At 49.6% G+C, this 20,458-nt stretch overlaps 1 protein-coding gene across 1 annotated transcript in view; it reads right to left on the minus strand.

Moving 5' to 3' along the window:
• Positions 1–20,458, minus strand: part of PHACTR3 (phosphatase and actin regulator 3) — a 216,503-nt gene that overhangs the window by 62,398 nt on the left and 133,647 nt on the right. The window contains exons 5-7 of the mRNA XM_060123136.1: positions 14,439–14,651; positions 11,741–11,915; positions 10,676–10,923 (exon numbers count right to left, since the gene is read on the minus strand). Of these exons, the coding sequence (XP_059979119.1) occupies positions 10,676–10,923; positions 11,741–11,915; positions 14,439–14,651 (636 nt within the window). The remainder of the gene's footprint in view (positions 1–10,675; positions 10,924–11,740; positions 11,916–14,438; positions 14,652–20,458) is intronic.

The following is a 20,458-nucleotide window of genomic DNA, read 5'->3' on the forward strand; positions in this document are numbered from 1 at the left end:
GCAAATCAAAACTACAATGAGATATCTCACACCAGTCAGAATGGCCATCATCAACAAATCTAGAAACAATAAATGCTGGAGAGGGTGTGAAGAAAAGAGAACACTCCTGCACTGCTGGTGGGAATGTGAATTGGTACAGCCACTATGGAGAACAGTATGGAGGTTCCTTAAAATACTACGAATAGAACTACCATATGACCCAGAGATCCCACTACTGGGCATATACCGAGAAATCCATAATTCAAAAAGAGTCATGTACCAAAATGTTCATTGCAGCTCTATTTACAATAGCCAGGAGATGGAAACAACCTAAGTGCCCATCATCGGATGAATGGATAAAGAAGATGTGGCACATATATACAATGGAACATTACTCAGCCATAAAAAGAAACAAAATTGAGCTATTTGTAATGAGGTGGGTAGATCTAGAGTCTGTCATACAGAGTGAAGTAAGTCAGAAAGAGAAAGACAAATACTGTATGCTAACACATATATATGGAGTTTAAGAAAAAAAAATGTCATGAAGAACCTAGGGGTAAGACAGGAATAAAGACACAGACCTACTGGAGAATGGGCTTGAGGATATGGGGAGGGGGAAGGGTGACAAAGCGAGAGAGAGGCATGGACATATATACACTAACAAACGTAAGGTAGATAGCTAGTGGGAAGCAGCCGCATAGCACAGGGATATCAGCTCGGTGCTTTGTGACCACCTGGAGGGTTGGGATAGGGAGGGTGGGAGGGAGGGAGACGCAAGAGGGAAGAGATATGGGTACATATGTATATGTATAACTGATTCACTTTGTTATAAAGCAGAAACTAACACACCATTGTAAAGGAATTATACCCCAATAATGATGTTAAAAAAAAGAGAGAGAGAATAGCTGTACTCCCAACAAAGTGGGAAACCTAGAAGAAATGAAAAAATTCTTAGAATCATACAAATTTCCAAGACTGAATCATGAAGAAATAGAAAATCTGAAAGGACTGATCACTAGTAAGAAGACTGAAAGAGTAATAAAAAAAACTTCTCCAGAAACAAAAGTCCAGGGCCGACAGCTTCACAGGTGAATCTTGCCAAACATTCAAAGATCTAATATCTATCCTTCTCAAACTCATCCAGAAAGCTGAAGAAAATGGAACACTTCCTAACTCATTTTAAGAGGCCAGCATCTTCCTGATACCAAAACCAGACAAAGACAACACAAAAAAAGAAAATTCCAGGCCAGTATTTCTGATGAACATAAACACAAAAATCCGCAACAAAATATTAGCAAACTGAACACATGTGCTACCTTAAAAGGATCATACACCATGATCAAGTGGGGCTTACTCTAGGGATGCAAGGATGGTTCAACATACACAAATCAATCAATATGATACACCACACTAACAAAGTAAAGGATAAAAATCATATGATCATCTCAGTAGATGCAGAAAAAGCATACGACAAGATTCAAGAGCCATTTATGAGAAAAACTCTTAATAAAATGGGTATATGAGGAATGTGCCTCAACCTAATAAAGGCCTCATTTGACAAACAAACCCACAGCTAACATTATACACAATAGTGGAAAACTGAAAGTTATCCCTCTAAGATCAGGAAGAAGACAAGGGTGCCCACTCTCACCATTCTTGTTCAATGCAGTATTGAAAGTCCTAGCTAAAGAAATTAGGCAAGAAAAAGAAATGAAAGACATCCAAATGGGAAAGGAAGAAGTAAAATTGTCACTGTCTGTAGACAACATAATTTTTATGTATAGAAAATCCCAAAGACTCCACCGAAAAGCTACTCAAAATAATGATTACAATAAAGTTGCAGGGTACAAAAACAATATATGAAAATCCACTGCATTCCTATAAACTAACAATAAGCTAGCATAAAGTAAAATTAACAATTCTATTTACAATTGGTACCAAAAAAGAAGTAATTTTAATCAAGAAGGTGAAAGACTCATACACTGAAAAATGTAAGATATTGCTGAAATAAATTGAAGAAGATACAAAGAAACAGAAAGATACTCTGTGTCCTCATTGGATTAAAAGAATTAACATTTTTCAAAAGTTCACATTACCTAAAGCAGTCTACAGAGTCAATGCAATCCCTATCAAAATCCCAATGACATTTTTCACAGAAATAGAACAAAAAATTCTAAAATTTATATGGAAGCACAAAAGACCACAAATACCCAAGCAATCCTGAGAGAAAACAACAAATCTTGAGGTATCACACACCCTGATTTCAAACTATATTCCAAAAGCCGTAGTAATCAAAACAGCATGGAATTGGCAGAAAAACAGATACATAGATCAAAAACAGAACATTATTGAGATCTTAGAAATACACCTGCATATATATGGACAAATAATTTACAACAAAAGAGCTAAGAACATACTACAGAGAAAGGACAGTATCTTCAATAAATGGTGCTGAGAAAACTGGATAGATAAGAAACTAGACCACTGTCTCACACCATACACAAAAATTAACTCAAAATGGATTAAAGACTTGAATATAAGACCTGAAACCATAAAACTCCTAGAAGAAAACATAGGCAGGATGCTCTTTTTACATCAGTCTTAGCAATACCTTTCCATGTAATGTCTCTTCAAGCAAAGGAAACAAAAGCAAAAATAAACAAATAGGATTGCCTCAAACTAAAAAAGCTTCTGCACAGCAAAGGAAGCCGTCAACAAAACTAAAAGACAACCTACCTGATGGGAAGAAGGTATTTGCAAATCATATATGCAATAAGGGGTTAATATCCAAAATATATGAAGAACTCATACAACTCAACAACTCCAAAACACAAAATCTGATTGAATAGTGGGCAGAAGATCTGAACAGACATTTTTCAAAAAAAGACATACAGATGGCCAACAGGCATGTGAAAAGATGTTCAACATCACTAATTATTAGGGGAATGCAAATCAGAACTACAGTGAGATATCACTTCATGCCTGTTAGAATGGCTATTATCAGAAAAGCAAGAAATAACAAGGGTTGGAGAGGATGTGGAGAAAAGGGAACCCTTATACACAGTTGCTGAGAATGTAAGTTGGTGCAGCCACTATGGAAAACAATATAGAGATTCCTCCAAAAAATAAGAATAGAATTACCATACAATCCAGCTATTCCACATCTGGTTATTTATCTGAAGAATACAAAAACACTAATTCAAAAGGATATATGCACTCCTATGTTCATCACAGTATGATTTACAATAGCCAAGAGATATGGAAACAACCTAACTGCCCATCAAGAGATGAAGGGATAAAGAAGTTGTGTACATATATACATACACACACACAGACACACACATAGCAGAATACTACTCAGTCATAAAAAAGATAAAATCCTGCCATTCGCAACAGCATGAATGGACCTGTAGGAGATTATGCTAAGTGAGACAAGTCTCACAGAGAAAGACAAACACCAAATGAAATCACTCGTGTGTACAACATAAAAAACAAATAAATAAACCAAACCAAAATGCAGATACAGAGAACAGAGTAGTGGTTACCAGAGGGAAACAAGGGGGAAGGCAAAATGGACAAAGGGGGTCGATTGCATGATAATGGATAGAAACTCAATTTGGGGTGGTGAGCACACTGTAGTGTATGCAGAAGTAAAAATATAGTGCTGTACACATGAAACTCATAATGTTATAAACCAACGCTACCGCAATTAAAAAAAACCACATCAGTAAACTTAGCAAAGAGGAACTTCTTCAACTTGATAATATCTACAAACACCGAGCGCTAACAACATCCTTCATGGTGAGAAACTCAAAGCTTTCCCACTAAGATCAGGAATAAAGCAAGATGTCTTTTCCATCATTCCTTTTCAGTATCATACTGGAATAGGAGGTAATGCAAAAAGAAAAGAAAAGGAAATAAAAGGTACACAAGAGTGAGAAGACGTAAAACTGTCTTTGTTTTCTGATGACACAATATCTATGTAGAAAATCCACAAGAATCAATGAAAAACTCCTGGAACTAATCAGTGATTGTAGCAAGGTTGCAGGATACAAGGTTAACATACAAGAGTCAACTGCTTTCCATTATACCAACAATGAACAACTGGAATTTGAAATTAAAAACATAATGCCTTTATATTAACAGCCCCCAAAATGAAACAGTTATATATAAATCCAACAACATATACACAAGATCTATACGAGGAAAACTACAAAACTCTAATGAACAAAATCAAAGAAGAACCAAATAAATGGAGAGATATTCCATGTTCGTGGACAGTAAGGCTGAATATTGTCAAGACGTCAGTTTTTCCTAATGTGATCTATAGGTTCAGTGCAATCCAAATCCCAACAAGGTATTTTGTGGATACTGGCAGACATTCTAAAGTTTATATGGACAGGCAAAAGACTAAGAATAGCCAACACAATACTGGAGAACAAAGTTGGAAGACTGACACTACTCGACTTAGTTTATAGTGTGGTATTGGTGAAAGAATAGACAAATACATCAATAGAACAAAATAGTGAGTTCAGAAATAGACCCACATAAATACAGTTAACTGATCTTTGATGAAGGAGCAAAAGCAATACAATGAAGCAATGATAATCTTTGCACAAATGGTGCTGGAACAATTGGACATCAACATGCAAAAGAATAAAAATAAAAAATGAATCTAGACACAGAACTTTCATCTTTCACAAAAATTAAGTCAAAATGGACCACAGACTGAAATGCAAAACACAACACTATAAAAGTTCTAGATCACCTAGGAGGAAACCTAAGTGACCTTATGTATGGTAATCACTTTTAGATACAAGACCAAAGGCACACTCCAAGGAAGAAAAAATTGATAAGCTGGAGTTTACTAAGTTAAAACTTCTGTTAAAGACAATATTGAGAGTATAAGAAGAAGAGTCATGGACTGGGAATAAATATTTGCAAAAGACACATCTGATAAAGGGATGTCATCCAAAATATATTAAAAAACTCTTAAAACTCAACAATAAAAAAACAAATCACCCAATTAAAAAACGGGCCAAAAATCTTAACGGACACCTCACCAAAGCAGATATACAGATGTTAAATCAACACATGAAAAGATGCACCATATCATGTGTCATTAGGAAAATGCAAGTTAAAACAATAATGAGGTACCACTAGAAACCTATAAGAGTGGCCAAAGTCCAGAACACTGACAAACACCAAATGCTGGCGAAGATGTGGGGGAACAGGAACTTCCATCCGTTGCTGGTCGGAATGTAAAATGGAGCAGTCACCTTGGAAGGCTGTTCGGTGGTTTCTTACGACACTCAACATCCTCTTAACCTATGATCCAACCGCTTCACTCTTTGGTATTTACCCAAAGGAGTTGAAAACTTATACCCACACAAAAACCTGCACATGGATGTTTATAACAGCTTTAGTCATAGTTGCCAAAACTTAGAAACAACCAAGACCTCCTTCAGTAGGTGAAGGGATAAATAAACTGGGATACAGCCAGACAGTGGAATATTATTCTGCATTAAAAAGAAACGAGGGGGTGGGGGAGGAGAGACACAGGTGAGGGAGATTAAGAGGTACAAACTCCCAGTTACAAAATAAATGAGCCACGGGTAGGAAATGTACAGTGTGGGGAATATAGCCGATAATTACGTGATATCTTCGTATGTGACAGATGGTAACTAGATTCATCATGGAGATCATTTTGAAATGTATAGAAATATTGAATCGCTATGTTGTATACCAGGAACTAATGTAGTGTTGTAGGTCAACTGTACTTCAAAAACAAACTCATAGAAAAAAGAGATCTGATTTGTGGTTGCCAGAGGTGGGAGATGGAAGCAGGGGGAATTGGATGAAGGTGGGCCAAAGGTATAAACTGCCAGGTATAAGATAAGTAAGTACTAGGGATGTAACGTACAAGACGAGAAATACAATAAATGTAATTAACACTGATGTGTGTTACATATGAAAGTTTCAAAAGAGTAAATCCTAAGAGTTCTCGTCACAAGGAAAAAATATTTTTTCTATTTCTTTAATTTTGTATCTATATGAGATGATGGATGTTTATTAAACGTATTGTGGTATTTCTGGATGTGTGTAAGTGAAAAACATTATGCTGTGTACACCTTAAATTTACACAGCGTTACGCATCATTTATATCTCAACAAAACTGGAAGAAAAAATAAAAATAAGAAAAAAGAAAAAAAATTAAATAACATCTAGCCATGAAATGGCAAGGCAGAAACATAAATGTATATTATTAAGTGAAAGAAGCCAAGCTGAAAAGACTACCTACTATATTATTCCAAATACGACCTTCTGGAAAAGACAAAACTATGGAGACAGTAAAAAGATCAGTGGTTGCCAGGGGTTGGGGGGAGGGAGGGATGAACAGGCAGAGCCCAGAGGATTTTCAGGGCAGTGGAACTTCTCCATATGATACTGTAAGGACGGACACGTCATTATACATTTGCCCAAACCCATAGAATGTACAACACCAAGAATAAACTCTAACAAATACACCATCTGGAGGGGATGCTGCTAGTGGAGGGCGCTGTGCAGGTATGGGGCAGGGGAACAAGGAAAAGTCTATATTTCTTCTTAATTTGCTGTGAACCTAAAATTGCTCTAAAAAACAAAATCTTTTAAAAAATCACCTTTGATGGACTTGAGAATGTCCCCAATTACCTGGCACTGACTGCACATGCCCACAAAGGTACCGTGTGGACACATACACACGCAAGCCTATGTGGGAGCATAAACACAGCACACGAGGCACAAACACAACAGCCTGTAATGCATCTTTGTGTTGATCGAGACATCGTATGTGCCCTGCATGGAAATCCAACGGCCAGACCCAGACTAAAGCAAATACATTTTTCACTCCAACCGGATCCAGCAGGACAGTGTCGGAGCTGATTCAGGGGCAGGGCTGCCTCGGATGGGGTCTCCACCACCTCCAGAAACTAAACCCTGATGTAGCTACTACTAGAGAATTCAGGCTGGCAAGATGTTCGATAACAAGCACGTCCTGGGGTGTTCACGCTGGATGAGACGCCACCTGCAAAGGCTCCATCGACAGCGAGTTATGAGGATAAATAAATAAATACCAGTGCAGTTTCTATGGTTAATAATGGATGAAGCCGCTGCCTCTGCACCACAGAGATCTACAAAGAACACACCAGCGTGATGCTGGGAGCGGGGTTTGAACACGAGCAAGGAAATAAAAGCTGATCTTTGCCACTGTCCTACCAGGCCAAGCAGAATACGTTTATGAGCCTTTCCCACTAGGAACCACTTTGCCCCAAAAGTAAGATTTATAGACTTTTCCCAGAACCGATATTGAATTTTTTTTCCTCCAAGCATGGTGTCCCAGAGATTCGTAACTTTGAGGGAGTTGCAAACACACGTGAGAATATGATAAAGGCAAAGAATCCACTTTCTGCCCTGGATCTCAGGGGTTCAGGGACCTCGGATTGTGTACCGTGGCCTCAACTACAGATGTCAGGGGTCAGTGTGTGGGCGTCGGGAATCCCCAGATCTGCCTCACTGCGTGCAATGCGCCCAGCCCTCCACAGGATGCTCTTAGGGTTGGATGTGAGCCCTTGACCTTGAGCCCCAGACAACGATGCCCACAAGAGGGGTGGCTTTACCTGGGTTTGCAAACACAGTCAGTGCAGTCCTTCCTGAGCACAGCCTGGTGGGATCCTGGGCATGTTAACAACAGCAGAATTTCTAGAATGAGTTCCACCCTCCCTCTTTCTGTCATCACAGTCAAACGCCAAGTTCAATTAAGGACGCCAGTTTGAGAAGACAAACAACAAGAGACTCAGGTTTGCCCCACGTCCTGGGAGAACCCTCGGAGGTGGCGAAATGGCTGATCTGCCACGTGAGGCTACAGACCCCATCTCCTTTCATCCCGACACCCCATCATTCACTGACATTTATTGTGTGCGTAGGGACTGGCAGAGGAGTCGCTTGTTTATGCCTGCCGGCTTCCTGGAGGAAGCGGTGTTTTAAACCCCGTGGAGCCGCACAACACCTCCTGCGTAGTGAGCATGGGAGCCCTGTGGTCAGGGCGTGTAAGAAGCAGGGAGGGTGTGTGGCTGGGTCCCAGGGGGGCGTGGAGAGGAGACAAGCCCGGGGGACAGGGACAGGCCACGCAGATCCTGGTGAGGTCAGGGCGTTCAACCCCTCGGAAGCCACTGGAGGAATGTGAGCAAGGGGTGACGTTCCCTGACGTCTGTCTGTGTGGAGAGGCTAGAACAGAGGTGAGGGCGCAGGCAGGGAGCCTCGGGGGAGGCTGAGCGCAGCAGAGGGGGACTGGCCCGATGTCTTCAAGGAGGAGCCATTTGCGTGTCAGGTGCAAAGTCCAGCGAGCGGCACGGTGGCCCCAGGCCACGGAAGGTCAGAGGCCCTGCTCACAAGGACAGGGAACGGTCTGGGTTTGGAGGCAAAGATCAAGAGCTCAGATCCAAAGATGTCGGGTCAGCCGCACCTCCAAGACCCCAGGGGGACGTGCTGAGTTAACAGGACAACCCCTTGGAGCTCGGGCCACGTGGGCTGGAGGACCTGTCGGACTGGCAGGTGGTATTTAAAGCCACTCATCCAGCAGCTGCTCACTGACTCCTGCTTAGAACCAGGCACATGGGGACGAGGGGGCACAGTAGTCAACCACATACATTAGGTCATCAGTAACAGTCGAATAATGATAGACTGGCGGGGAGACAGACAACAGTCAGACAAGGACAGAAGTCAGGGTAAAACGGCAACTGTGTCAAAGCCCTGAAGGGAGGTTCACAGCGCCGTCATCAGAACAGGGAGGAGAAGGTCGGAGCTGATCAGTGAGGGGTCGGGGGCGAGGCAGGCGGGGACCCGCTCCTTCCCACAGCAGGTCTCGTCTGAGGCGCGCGGACTGGTCCCACTGCTGAGGACCCGGGCGTGGGGTTGGGGGTAAAAGGTCCCAGGGGCGACCTTGGCTCAATAAGAAAAGGAACATGCTACACCATCGGGGTGACAGTGTTGGGTAGAACAGTGACCCCCAAAGATTGGTGCGCCTGGAACCTGGGAATGTGACCTTATTTGGAAAAAAAAAAAGATGTAATTTGCTTTTGCAGATGTAATTAAGGTAAGGATCTCAAAATGAGGAGATCATCCCAGATCATCCAGATGGGCCCTAAAACCAATGATGAGTGTCCTTATAAGAAAAGGAGAGGACACGAAGAGCTGATGTGAAGATGGAGGCAGAGATCAGAGCGCTGCGGCCACAAGGCAAGGACCACTGGAGCCCCCGGCAGCTGAAAGAGGCAGGAAGAACCCTCGCCTAGAGCCAGAGGGAGTGCAGCCCAGCGAGCAGAAGCCAGGGACGCTCCAGACACCCTACAAGGCCCAGGGCAGCACCACCACAGAGAACTGTCCAGCCCCCAATGTCACTGGTGCCGAGGTTGAGGGACCTGCTCCAGCCCGTGAGCCCTGTCTACGCCAGCCGTTCTCAGATGTGTCCCACGTCACCCCATCCGGCAGGATGCTGACGGGTGTTTAAGGGAAAGGGTCCCAGGGCCAGAGAAGTTTGGGAAACATCACAAGCTTCATCCTCTTCTTAGACGTCCAGGGCCCTATGGCTGTGAGTTTCTGCCACGAAGACCTCAGTTCGACTATCTATCAGCCTCTTCCAACCTCGTGGGTGCCGTGTCACCCCACATGTACCGCAGCACATGCTCCCGGAAGTGCTTCTCTAGACCAGCGTGGAGAAGGCCCAGAGGTACGCGAGGTCACAGGAGGGGATGACAGTCAAGGCCAGTGTCTAGCCCTGGGCTCCTGGTCTGTCCACCTGGTCACGATTCGCCCTGCCTGTACCCGCTTAATACCAGCCAGCTCAGTTTCAATGCCAGCCCCTTCCCGACTCTCCACCAACACCAGACCAGGTCCCCAGTGGCTCCACCCAGAGCTCTGCCTGTGGCAGTGATGGTCACCATGAGATGCTTTCAGGAAGAACAATAACCCCTCACTTAGGAACAAGAATCCTCCCCCAAAGGCCTTAGAGGCACGTCCACCCTTGACCCTCCTACAAGAGACGAAGCCTGCACAGCCTGCACCAGGACTCAGCACCCTTTTACCTGCATCACGAGGGGTCTACGATGCTCTGTCTCTCTGAGTCGCCAGATCTTCAAGGGTAAGACAGACCAAATACCCTGATCTTTAGAACATGTTGTGAGGACAGACAGAGACCTCCTAGGGCCTCATGAACACGTGGTCCTGAACTAACAGATGCTGCCGGGCTTATAGTATTTCCGAGACGACTGCTGGCATCAGCCCCTCTCTCCTTCCCTCCCTCCCACTTCCATCTCATCTCGTTTTCCTATTAACATTTTCTGCTACATTTTCCAAACGCTGGCCATCCGAGTGCCACCGACACCACCTCCTGCCGTGTCATCCCAAGCAGTGATGCTCTGTCACTTACTGAGCCACTTCTGTTTTTCCAACACACGTGAAAATGAATATGCAATGGGCAGAATAAAGCAAACTCACTCAGGTCCATCCTAACTGTGCCCTGAGCCTGCCCGCAGGCAGCCTGCTCATGAAACAAGGAGGGGGGGGTATCTCTCTCCATCACTCCCCCGCCCCCTCTGTGCTGGCGGATGCGCACCTCCGGTGGGAGGTTCCCACCCCGCGGGATCCACCCTCCGCTCACCAGAGATGATGGAGTCATTCAGGGCCTCTTCGTCTTGATACAAAAGCAGGTCATCCTTGAGTTCGGAATTCATGATCAGGTTCTCCTTATTCTCCTCGGACTCCTGAGCCACGGTCCACTTGCCGTCCGAGACTCCATCAAAGCTCCAAGCCTCGCCCCGCTCCTTGCCCCGCTCCACGCTGCACGTCCTCGACAGCCGGACGTCCACGCGTTTCTTCGGGGACCCCTTACTGTCCCTGCCTTGGAAACTGAACCAGAAAGGCAGTTCGTGTTATATGTTGTCCAGCTTCACCTGCAAACCCTGCAAAGTCGACTTGAAGACTTATAACGGGCGTTGCAAAGACGACCCCCAAGTATGTGCAGCCGATACACAGGACAAGACGCGCCAGAGGCACACGCGGCTCCGAGTCCAAGGCAAACGGCTGCTTAGGACGTGCTGACCCGAATGTCACAGACACGCATGTAATAAACCCCGCCATGGCTGAGAGCAGCAAACACTCAGATCAAGGATTTCCTCAGAACTGAGCAGGGCATTTTATTTGTCCAATATTTCTGTCAAGCCACACGCGTATTCCATTGTCTGTTTTGCCCTTCGATGACTCACTTATCCTCAGTCTATGAGGCATATGAGACCAAGAATAAGAGTCAGCTTCCGAGCAGGCTTACTTGTGCTCTTGCCTGATGAAAACGGGAAGCCGTCAGAGTCCCGAGACAACGTAACAGCTACTTCTCCCTCTCGACTCTCCCCCGGGATGCTCCCACCCAACCCTGGATCCCCGGATCCTCCGGGGGAAATGCAGGGACTTTGTGGCTGGTCCCCACGGTGCACATCACCCACTTGACCCCGCCCGGAAAGTGGCAACTGAGACCAGCTACAGACCAGCTGCACAGCCCGGTGCAAAATGAAAACACGAGCTCCTTGCTCAGAAGCTAGGAATTCCAAGCCGGGGACAGCAGAGCATTGAGTTCAACCCGGAGCCCGCCCCCCCATAACTGCCACCCATAAGGCTGGCCACAGATGGGGATGTGGGCACACAGGTCCCGCTGCCAGGGGAGGGGCCTCACCTGTCCTGGCGGTGCTTGGTGGCCAGCGCCCTGTGCAGCTCCTCGATGACTCGGCTGGGGGGCAGCGGCCGGTGGACAGCGGTGAGATGTGGGGACCCCGTGGGCGTGGAAAGCTGGCCTCGGACAGGAGGGTCAGTACTCTTCCCGCCAGAGCCTTGGAAGAGTGTGGCCTGGCCTGGGGCGTAAGAAGGACCAACAAGAAGGTAAGTCTTTGGGGGCGGGGAAGTGGGGCTTTGCAGAAACACAGGAGCCCGTGAACAGAGGGGACACAGGGCTCCCGGCCAGGTGAACCCACTAGTACCAGATGCTGAACCATGTCCCTTCGCCCCCAAAGCCGGAGACGAGGTTTGTCCCTGACCGGTTCCAGTCCATCCTCCATCCCTGAGCTGAGCCCATGGCAGTGCCCACAGGCCCCCTGCAAGGTCTCAGGCACCGAAAGCCTCCTTCCCATTTCTCTCCTACAAACTCCTGAAGCCATACTTCCTTTTGCGGAACGTGGAAGAACTCCCCAAGCTCTACAGCCATCGCTCATCCTGGACCACTACCACGGCCCCCTCTGCTTCCCCACGCCATCCGTTCACGTCCGCTGCCAACCCTGCACCTCACCAGGGGGGGCCTTCTGATCACGGCTCTCCCATTCTCCTTGGGACGAGATGTGGCCTGATGACGGCAAGTCCCAGGGCCCCAAAGGCTGCCCGTTAAACATATTTTATATTTTTTTCCTTTTTTTCTTCTTTGGAATTGAAGTATAGTTGGTTTACAATGTTGTGTTAGTCTCAGCTGTGCAGTAAAGTGATTCAGATAAATATAGATATATAATATGTTTAATACTTAAACATATTTTGATATGTTTAAAATGTTGGCAACACATTTTTAAAATATTAAACACCACGCAGACCCAGCACAGCAAGTCTGTGTGTGGGATCTGGGTGCAGGTGGCTCCCTGACACCTGGGGGAGGGTGGGCTGAGGAAGCTCGTGGGCTGGGGGCCGCTGTGGCTATCTCAGCCGAGCGAGCACCCGGGGTGGGTGGGGAGCACTGAGTGTGTAGCCTCCGTCCCCTTGTGCCCCAGTTAAGCCCAGGTGAAGGGCCTTTCTCTTCCTCTGCTGCCACCTAGTGGCCACGTGCTGAAGCAAATATTTCCCCCTAAAGGAAATGAAGACCAAGTTGCCAAAATGCAGTCTCAGCTGTAAGAGATCCAGGCCAAAGCTTGTAACCCTCCCCTCCCGCCCTAACCCAGTCCCCAGACTCCTCGGTGACTTGTCAGAAAAGGTCTCCGAAGTTCAGGAGCTCCTCGCCCCTGACGGGCTGGGGCGAGTCAGAGAAGCTGACCCAGGACTTAGGACACGGGGAGAGAGGACTCACGGGACATGAAACAGGCTGAGGTCTGATCCTGTCTAAGCACAACGGGGACAGAGGGTCCCTGAACTAATTATACAGGAGCCCGAAGGAAGTGGGGCGGACGGTGCCTTATCCAGTGGATTTCCAACTGTCTCACGTTTCAATGGATGGAAGGGGGATTCGCACACAGACTGTAACAAGATGCAGACTATTTGCCTCAAAACTTTAGTCTGTGTGGCCATGTCACTCTGGGAGTGACTGACTCCCAGAGATGGAGAAAGAGGCAGAAAGCAGACAGAGGGGTCAGATCACCTGACTGCTCCTTCGATCACAGTTACCCACACTCGCTGAGCACCTGCTATACGCAGGCGCTGGGACTAGGGGTGATGGCAGAGTTCCCTCAACCGTCAAGTGGGGACACGTTCCCTCCCCAGAGGGGCTGGCCTCCTTGCGGTGCCTGGGGGTGGGCAGATCCTGACAAGCTGTGAGCAGTCGTATTACAGGTGGTGGCCAAGGATTAGAGCAAAGCTGAACCCTGCTATCCACTCTCATCCTCCTGGCCCCGCCCTCAGAGGCGGCACGCAAGGCTTTACTCTTAAACAATCGCCTCTTTGTGAAAGGCCTGCTTTCCCCAAGACCTGCAGTGTGTGTCTCCTGTTTCCAGCAGGGACGGGACAAGAAATACCCAAACTTGAAAAGACAACGCCCCTACTTCCTGGGACCCTTCAGCCAGTGCGGCCAAAGCTACAGGAGGCGATGCCTTCGCGGGCCTCTGCTCAGCCGTGCTCCCCTCTCTGACCACCACCCTACAGTCCAGGGTGGATTCCTGGCTCCGCCTTGCTGGACGGAGCTCTCACAGAGATGAGCAGAGATCGTGAGATGGACAGAGAGACAGAGGAAGGGGAGATGGGGAGTGGCAGGGAGGGAGAGAAAAGAGGGGATGAGAGGGAGGGAGGGGGGGAGGTAAGGAGACAGACAGACAGACACTGACTCAGAAGCAGAAAGAGAAGGACAGGCAGACACCTGAATGTCCAGAAAGATAAAGCCCCCATCCTGGGGGCTGTGGCTACGCCTCCTGCATCCCTTCCGGAAGAAACCTTTGAGCGCTGCCCCACATGTGTCTGAGGGAGCCCGGGCTGTCTGCCTCTGACAACCAGGGCTCCTCCTGGCTAAGGACCGCCGCCCTCCCGTCTCCAGCTCTGCTCCCCTGGACCCGCCCAGAGCCCCAGAGCATCGCAGAAGCCAAGGGTGAGAACCGGCCCGCAGTGGGAGCCCAGTCAGGACGGGTCGGAGGCATGGATGGATGAACGGAAGGAAAAAGGCAGCGAGGTGGACGGGTGGATGCACGCAGGCCCACCTGTGACACTCCTCGTGGTCCTGGAGCCTGCCTTGGGCGGCGGGGTGGGCAGCAGCGGGGGGCTGGGGAGCTGGCCCACGGATCTCTCCAGGGGTCTGGGAGGACTGTCCAGGGGGTCGGACCCAGCTAAGGCTTGAGGGGGCTCGTCCGTGGAGGGTGGGAGGCTGCCAGCAGCACCTGCTTCTTCATCTCTGGACGCGGACGACATCTTGGCTGGTTCAAAAGCAAAACAGAGAGTTCACACACCACAGCGCCTCTGGCTGGGGTGGGTGTGAAGACAGCGAGGGAGCCTTGGATGGGTGGGCTCGTTATCACGGAGCAGGGTACAGAGGGGTCACCTCTCGCACACATGTCACTCCCCGTGAGTTCTACTATCAACAGAAACATCAGAAGCAGAGAGGAGGGAGCGGGGAGAGAGGGAAATAACTTCAAGGGCGTGGGCGATGCTGTCCCTTTTCCACTCAGTAGGTAGTACTGAAGCTCCCCCCTCACCCGGGGCTGCTGGCCACAAACACAGGCTTTGGAATCAGATGTCAGTTGGCCCCTGCACTTACTCTGCGACCTCGGACGAGTTCCTAATCTCCTGTGTCTCCATTTACCCGTGGACGACATCGGACTAACAGCAAGAGTCCCTCACAGGATTGTGAGATTTAATCAAGAAGCGACAATGAGATGTGCCGCTGGGGCGCCGCAGACCCTCAGATCCCGCAGTGATTGATTTTACGTGCCCGGTTAACAACAGTCCTGCCCGAGTGAGGGCTGTGAGCTGAGTGGCAGGGGAACAGCAGGGAGCTTCAGCTCTGAGGAAGGGTCAGCCCGTCCACAGCCCCCATCCCCTCTCCCCCCAGCTGCTGGCTCAGGCTTCTCCCCCTCCCGAAGCACTGCTCCCCCCTCCCCTGGCCTGTCCACCCCTGGGCTTTCTCCCAACCCATCAACCTCTCCTTCCCCTTCTCTCTTTCTCCAGCTCGAGTTCCACCATCCATCACTCAAGAGCCGTCTCACCAATACCCCCAAGCCCTCTGCCGCCCTTCCTTTGCGTTTAGCTACCTGGGAACACCCCATCTCTGGATGAAGCCTTCATCTGCCAGCTCCCGTCCCTGGGGAGTGCTGGGGGAGACAGACGGCGACACAGAAGCCCCAGTCCTGGCCATCTCAGGACCACCACCCTCAGGGCCCTTGGTTCTGCCCCAGCAGGTGGTCACTCTGCTTCAGACCTTCTCTCTCTCCTACCTGCAGCTTCTCACGCCCTCCTCCCGTGCGGCCTCACCTCCAGCTTTACAGGGGAAAATGAGCCCATCAGACCAGGGGCTGGGGGGAGCGGGGGGAGCTCAAACCCAAACCTACCATCCCCGACACAAGAAGAGAGGCGGCCTCCCATCCCCACCTCGGGACCCCAGCCCCCCTGCCCGCTCAGAGCACACACCCCGGGTGCCCCGCCCCACAACGTCTAATTTCATCTTTGCAACCACCTAAGGGGGAAGAGCCTAACATCCTCTGGGAACAGCCTGACAGAGCTGGCCCCAAAGTCACCGTGCGGGATGAGAACGCTTCTGTGGGGGGGGGGGGGGGGTGGCACTGTCCGTGGTGCTGACCGAGGCTGGCTTGATCACGGCCCTCACAAAGCTTCAGTGAACCTCTCGAAAGGACCACTGCAGGCCCAGGCATCCCATTGCTTATCACCATTTCTGTCCTTTTGGCGTCCCTGTTGGCAGCTGAATACCTCTCGGGCCAGGCCTTTTCCCTGGGAAGCTCACAGAAATGCAGTCTTTGCCTTAGAAGGGCTGTGGCCCTCCCAAATCCTGATAAGCAAGATCTGGGAAGAGAAACGTCCCCTTCCCACCCGCTGCAGAGACAGAGTCAGGTTTGTATCATGAGGTTAGTCTGAGCTGAGAACAGCCACTACAGAAGGCTCCTTACCTTATGCCCTGCACGGATACCCATGTGAAAACACTATGGTTTTATTTTATTATTGACAATAATAATAAAACTGTCCTCCAAAGTAATATTTGTTCATAGGCGTTTTTTCTAAAGACTCCTAGACTTCAAGACTATGGGACATGTTATGTCCCATGAACTGTGACCCGCAACTTCTAAGACTCTACAATTCTGACTGTTTTAGTTAATAAGTTTTGCAAAAATAACATTAAAATAAACATTTTGTGCTTCTAGGTAAAAACAGTTGTGTGTTTTCCTCGGTTAGGCCACAGGTGAGTGTGGAAAGGTCCCTTTTCTCCATGTGGGCACTGGGCCTCCTGGCTTGTGTGAATCAGAGCAGGGCAGTGGACCCTGATCCTGGGGAGGCCATGCTCCCGGGCCCTCAGTGGCCAAGCCTGCAGCCGGAAGCACCGGCTGAGGGGCCGGAGTGAGCTTGAGTACTCGGTCCAGGCTTGGTTTCTATCCTCTAGGCATCCAGCATGTTCCCAATGTCACGGTTTCGGGGGAGACAGGTGGCACGGGAATGGCTCACCTGACCTCAAGCTCACCACACCAGTCTCCCCCACCCATCCTTTGCCTCTGTTGTGACTGACTCATTTCCAGAGGAGCGACCTTGGTCTCCACCTCTCTGAGCCTCAGTTTCCTCATCTGTACAAACATCTGTATAAAACAGCCTCTCCTGCCCACTACAAGGGAGGGAGACTTCCATGAGGTCGTGGAGGGGATGTCTGAAGCTACTCAGCACTTTGGACGGTCACGGGCCACACTGCCAGGGATCGAAGCATTATTTTGGAACATGGATGAGTCTTCCTCTCATTCTAGGTCAGGGGTTCTCAACTTTGGCGGTATTGACATTTGGGGCCAGATAATTCTTTGCCTGTAAAATGTTCAGCAGCAAGCCCTGGGCTCTATCTGCCAGATGCCGGAGTGACAACCAAAACTATCTTCAGACACTGCCCCATGCCCCCTGGAGGGGAGGACGCCCGTGGTTGGGAGCCCCTGCTTGAGGCAGACACTACTTAGACTTCTAAGGGGATGCTCTGTGGTGTCTCTTGGCGAGGGAGGCCTGTGGTGAGACCCACAGCTGTGACATACTCTCCCGGGCGCTGCCATCATGGAAACCCCGACCAGCCAGTTGCTCCCTCTGGGCCTTGGTCTCCCTGCACGGACCTGGGAGTCTGGACAGGGTGGGCGTGTTTGAACTGGGCTCCATGGGTCCCCTTGGGAGGGCTGCCAAGAGAAGGGTTAACAAGGAGACGGCCCTGGGTCAGGGTCCCCACACCCGCTTGGCCAGAGCGGGTCCCCCCGGCTCTGTCTCAGCACAGTCCTGCCATGTCTATCCCTGCACCCTCCCCTGCGGTCCTGGACGCCTCGTCCCCTGCTTCCCTCCTGCCGCTCTGGTTACAGCTGCTCAGCCCCTCTCAGGCTCCCCCTGGGCTGCCCCAGGACCCAGCCCTTGGTCCTCTTCCCCATTAACCCACTCTGTCACCTAATTCTCTCCTCCAGTCCTCTGGCTTCAAATCCATCTCATCTCTGTCAACCCCCTTGACCCTTTCTCGGAGCTCCAGACTCATCCATCATCGGCCACATTGACACCTCCATCTGGAGGTCAAATAGTCAAAGTGAATCACGCGCAAACCCATCTCTTGATTTCCCAGGAGAAACCCCTCCCCAGTCCCTCTTCTCTCTCACTCATCCATCCATCCATCCATCCATCCCACAAGTGTCCTTGAACAGTTATGGGGCCCTAGGAGCTGTGGACATGGCACTGACCAAGACAGAGCCCCACCTTCACCAGACTCAGTACACGCTCCCCCCACCCCCCAAGCTGTCCAGCCAGACTGGACACAATGCTCAATCCCTCTCCTGTCCTCTCCATCTCATGCCCACCCCTCGTACCTAATTCACGAATACATCCCGGGCACTCTGCTTCCAAAATATGTCTCGGAAATATTGTCCTCCCAGTGTCAGCTGCCACAGCCTCTGCCCGAACCTCAGCAATGACCTTCAAGCTCCTTCCCTTCCGCCCATGGCACCCCAAACCCATTCTCTAAATGAGGGTCAGCAAGCTTTCTCTGTAAAGGGCTTTGGCTTTGCAGGTTATAAGGTCTCTGTTGGTGCAGAAAACTCTGGAAGGGCTGGCGACCCGAACAGCAAACTCCCTTGGCTGTGCACCCAAGTGGACGTGTGGCCACCCCTCACCCTCAGTGCCACCCAGTAGACCTTTCTCAGATGACAGAAACGCCTCCTTGTCTGCTACAGCGAGCAGCTGACAAGTGGCCGGTGCAACGGGGGAGATAGATTTATTTTCTTTGGTTTTAATTCATTGAAATAGCCACGCAGCTAGTGGACAGGGCAGCTCTGGATTTCTGGGAGCGAGTCAGTGGTCACAGCCCTTCAACCAGAGAGGTCGCAGAGTAAGATTCTAACAGCCCCAGGGAGGTCCCCCCGGCCACTAGCCCAAGATGCAGCGGGTCCCCCACCCTCTGCTCTGAGGGCCCCGGGACCCAACACACCAGGAACTCACCCCAAACACCCTCCTCCGATGTCTCTCCACCCTGACCCGTCTGAGGGATCCTCGGTCTAGGAAACCGGCGTCTCAGCGCCTCCTTTGCCAATCTACATCTTTCTGCACATCTCATGCGAGTGTGCAGCTATCACTGTATTAAGTAATCTTGTCAAAACTGAAACGTTAACATCTGTTAAAGTCTCAAGTGTTATATCAAAAAAAATTGTTTTTTAAATGTAGAAGGCGACGTCAGCTTTGCACGTTCCCCGCATTTGGATCCCTCCATCGGGGCTGTCCCTGTCCAGCCCTGACCAGCAGAGGGCGCTTCTCACCAACTGAGCTCCCAGCCGAGGCCCTCTTGCCTGGGGCGTGCTGCTGGGTGGTGGGCTTGCTTTATACCCAGTTATCACCCACTGGAGACATTCTGAGACCGAGAGAGACCAGCCTGAGAGGAGGGACCTAGAGGGCTGGGGGGACAGCTGCCGTGGTCAGTTTCACAGAACCCCAGCGACACCTGGCATGTTCTCTGGATCAACCCCCAGCTTTACCACTTATGTGCTCTGTGGCCTCGGGCAAGTGACTTAACCTCTCTGGGCCACTGCTTTCTAGTCTAAAAGCAAAAACAAAAAATGGGGCTAAGATAATATAGCACACACAGAAGATGCCGAGTGCCACTTTTCCTTTTAGTTAGTGCACTGTTGGGCACGCCAGAGCTCAGCCCCTGCACGACAGAAACACTGAACGGGATCCTGTCCCACTTAACATTGAAACAAGGGGTTCTCCTGGGCTTTGTTTAGGGGATGCTCTGTGGCTGACACAGCATGACCCAAACAAAACCAGGAATCACCCCAAACACAAAAGTCCAAAGTCAACCCAAATCACTAAACCCAAACTGAGGATCAAAGAAAACCACGGTCAGAATCTTTGACGGTGTTTCCTTCCTGAGCTATCTGAAATCCTTGGATACAACCCCCATGTCCCCAGCCCTACCCCACGGTTTGGGGCACACAGAAGCAGCAGCCCCAATCCAGGTGTCACCACCTGGCCAAGGAGAGGCATCGCCTCCAGCGCAGCACAGGGGTTGATTCCCAAGACCAGGCTCTTCACCTTCATGGAAGGGATCACAAACTCATACACCCAAGGGCCCAAGCAGGAGCTGAGAGGTGAGCACCCCGCCCCCGCCCCCGCAAAGGAGATAACCTCTTCTCAGCTCCCAGAGACCGCAGCTGCGTGGGAACACGGGCCCAGTGGGCGCCGACTTTGATTGTTGAAAAGCAGCTATAGCTGCACGTGTGGATTTTTCATGAATGCTCCCGATTTTTAAGCCTAGGCAGTGTTTGAAGGAATGAGTTTAAGGTGTCTGAGTTAGATTACAATCCACTCCCTCACCGAAGGGGCTTTGCTCAAGGCCAGTCCTCTCGGTAGAGACCAGGAGCCGCAGCCCTGGTCAGTGTTCTTGGTGGAGGATTCCAGGCCTGCAGGGCTGCAAGAGACTCCGGTGGGGGGTGGGGGGGATCCCCCGCTCAATAGCAAAGTGCAGGTGCACCCACATCCCCACCCACACGTGCTTTTAGAC

Source organism: Lagenorhynchus albirostris, chromosome 15, assembly GCF_949774975.1.
Source record: "Lagenorhynchus albirostris chromosome 15, mLagAlb1.1, whole genome shotgun sequence".
Classification (NCBI taxonomy): Eukaryota; Metazoa; Chordata; class Mammalia; order Artiodactyla; family Delphinidae; genus Lagenorhynchus; species Lagenorhynchus albirostris.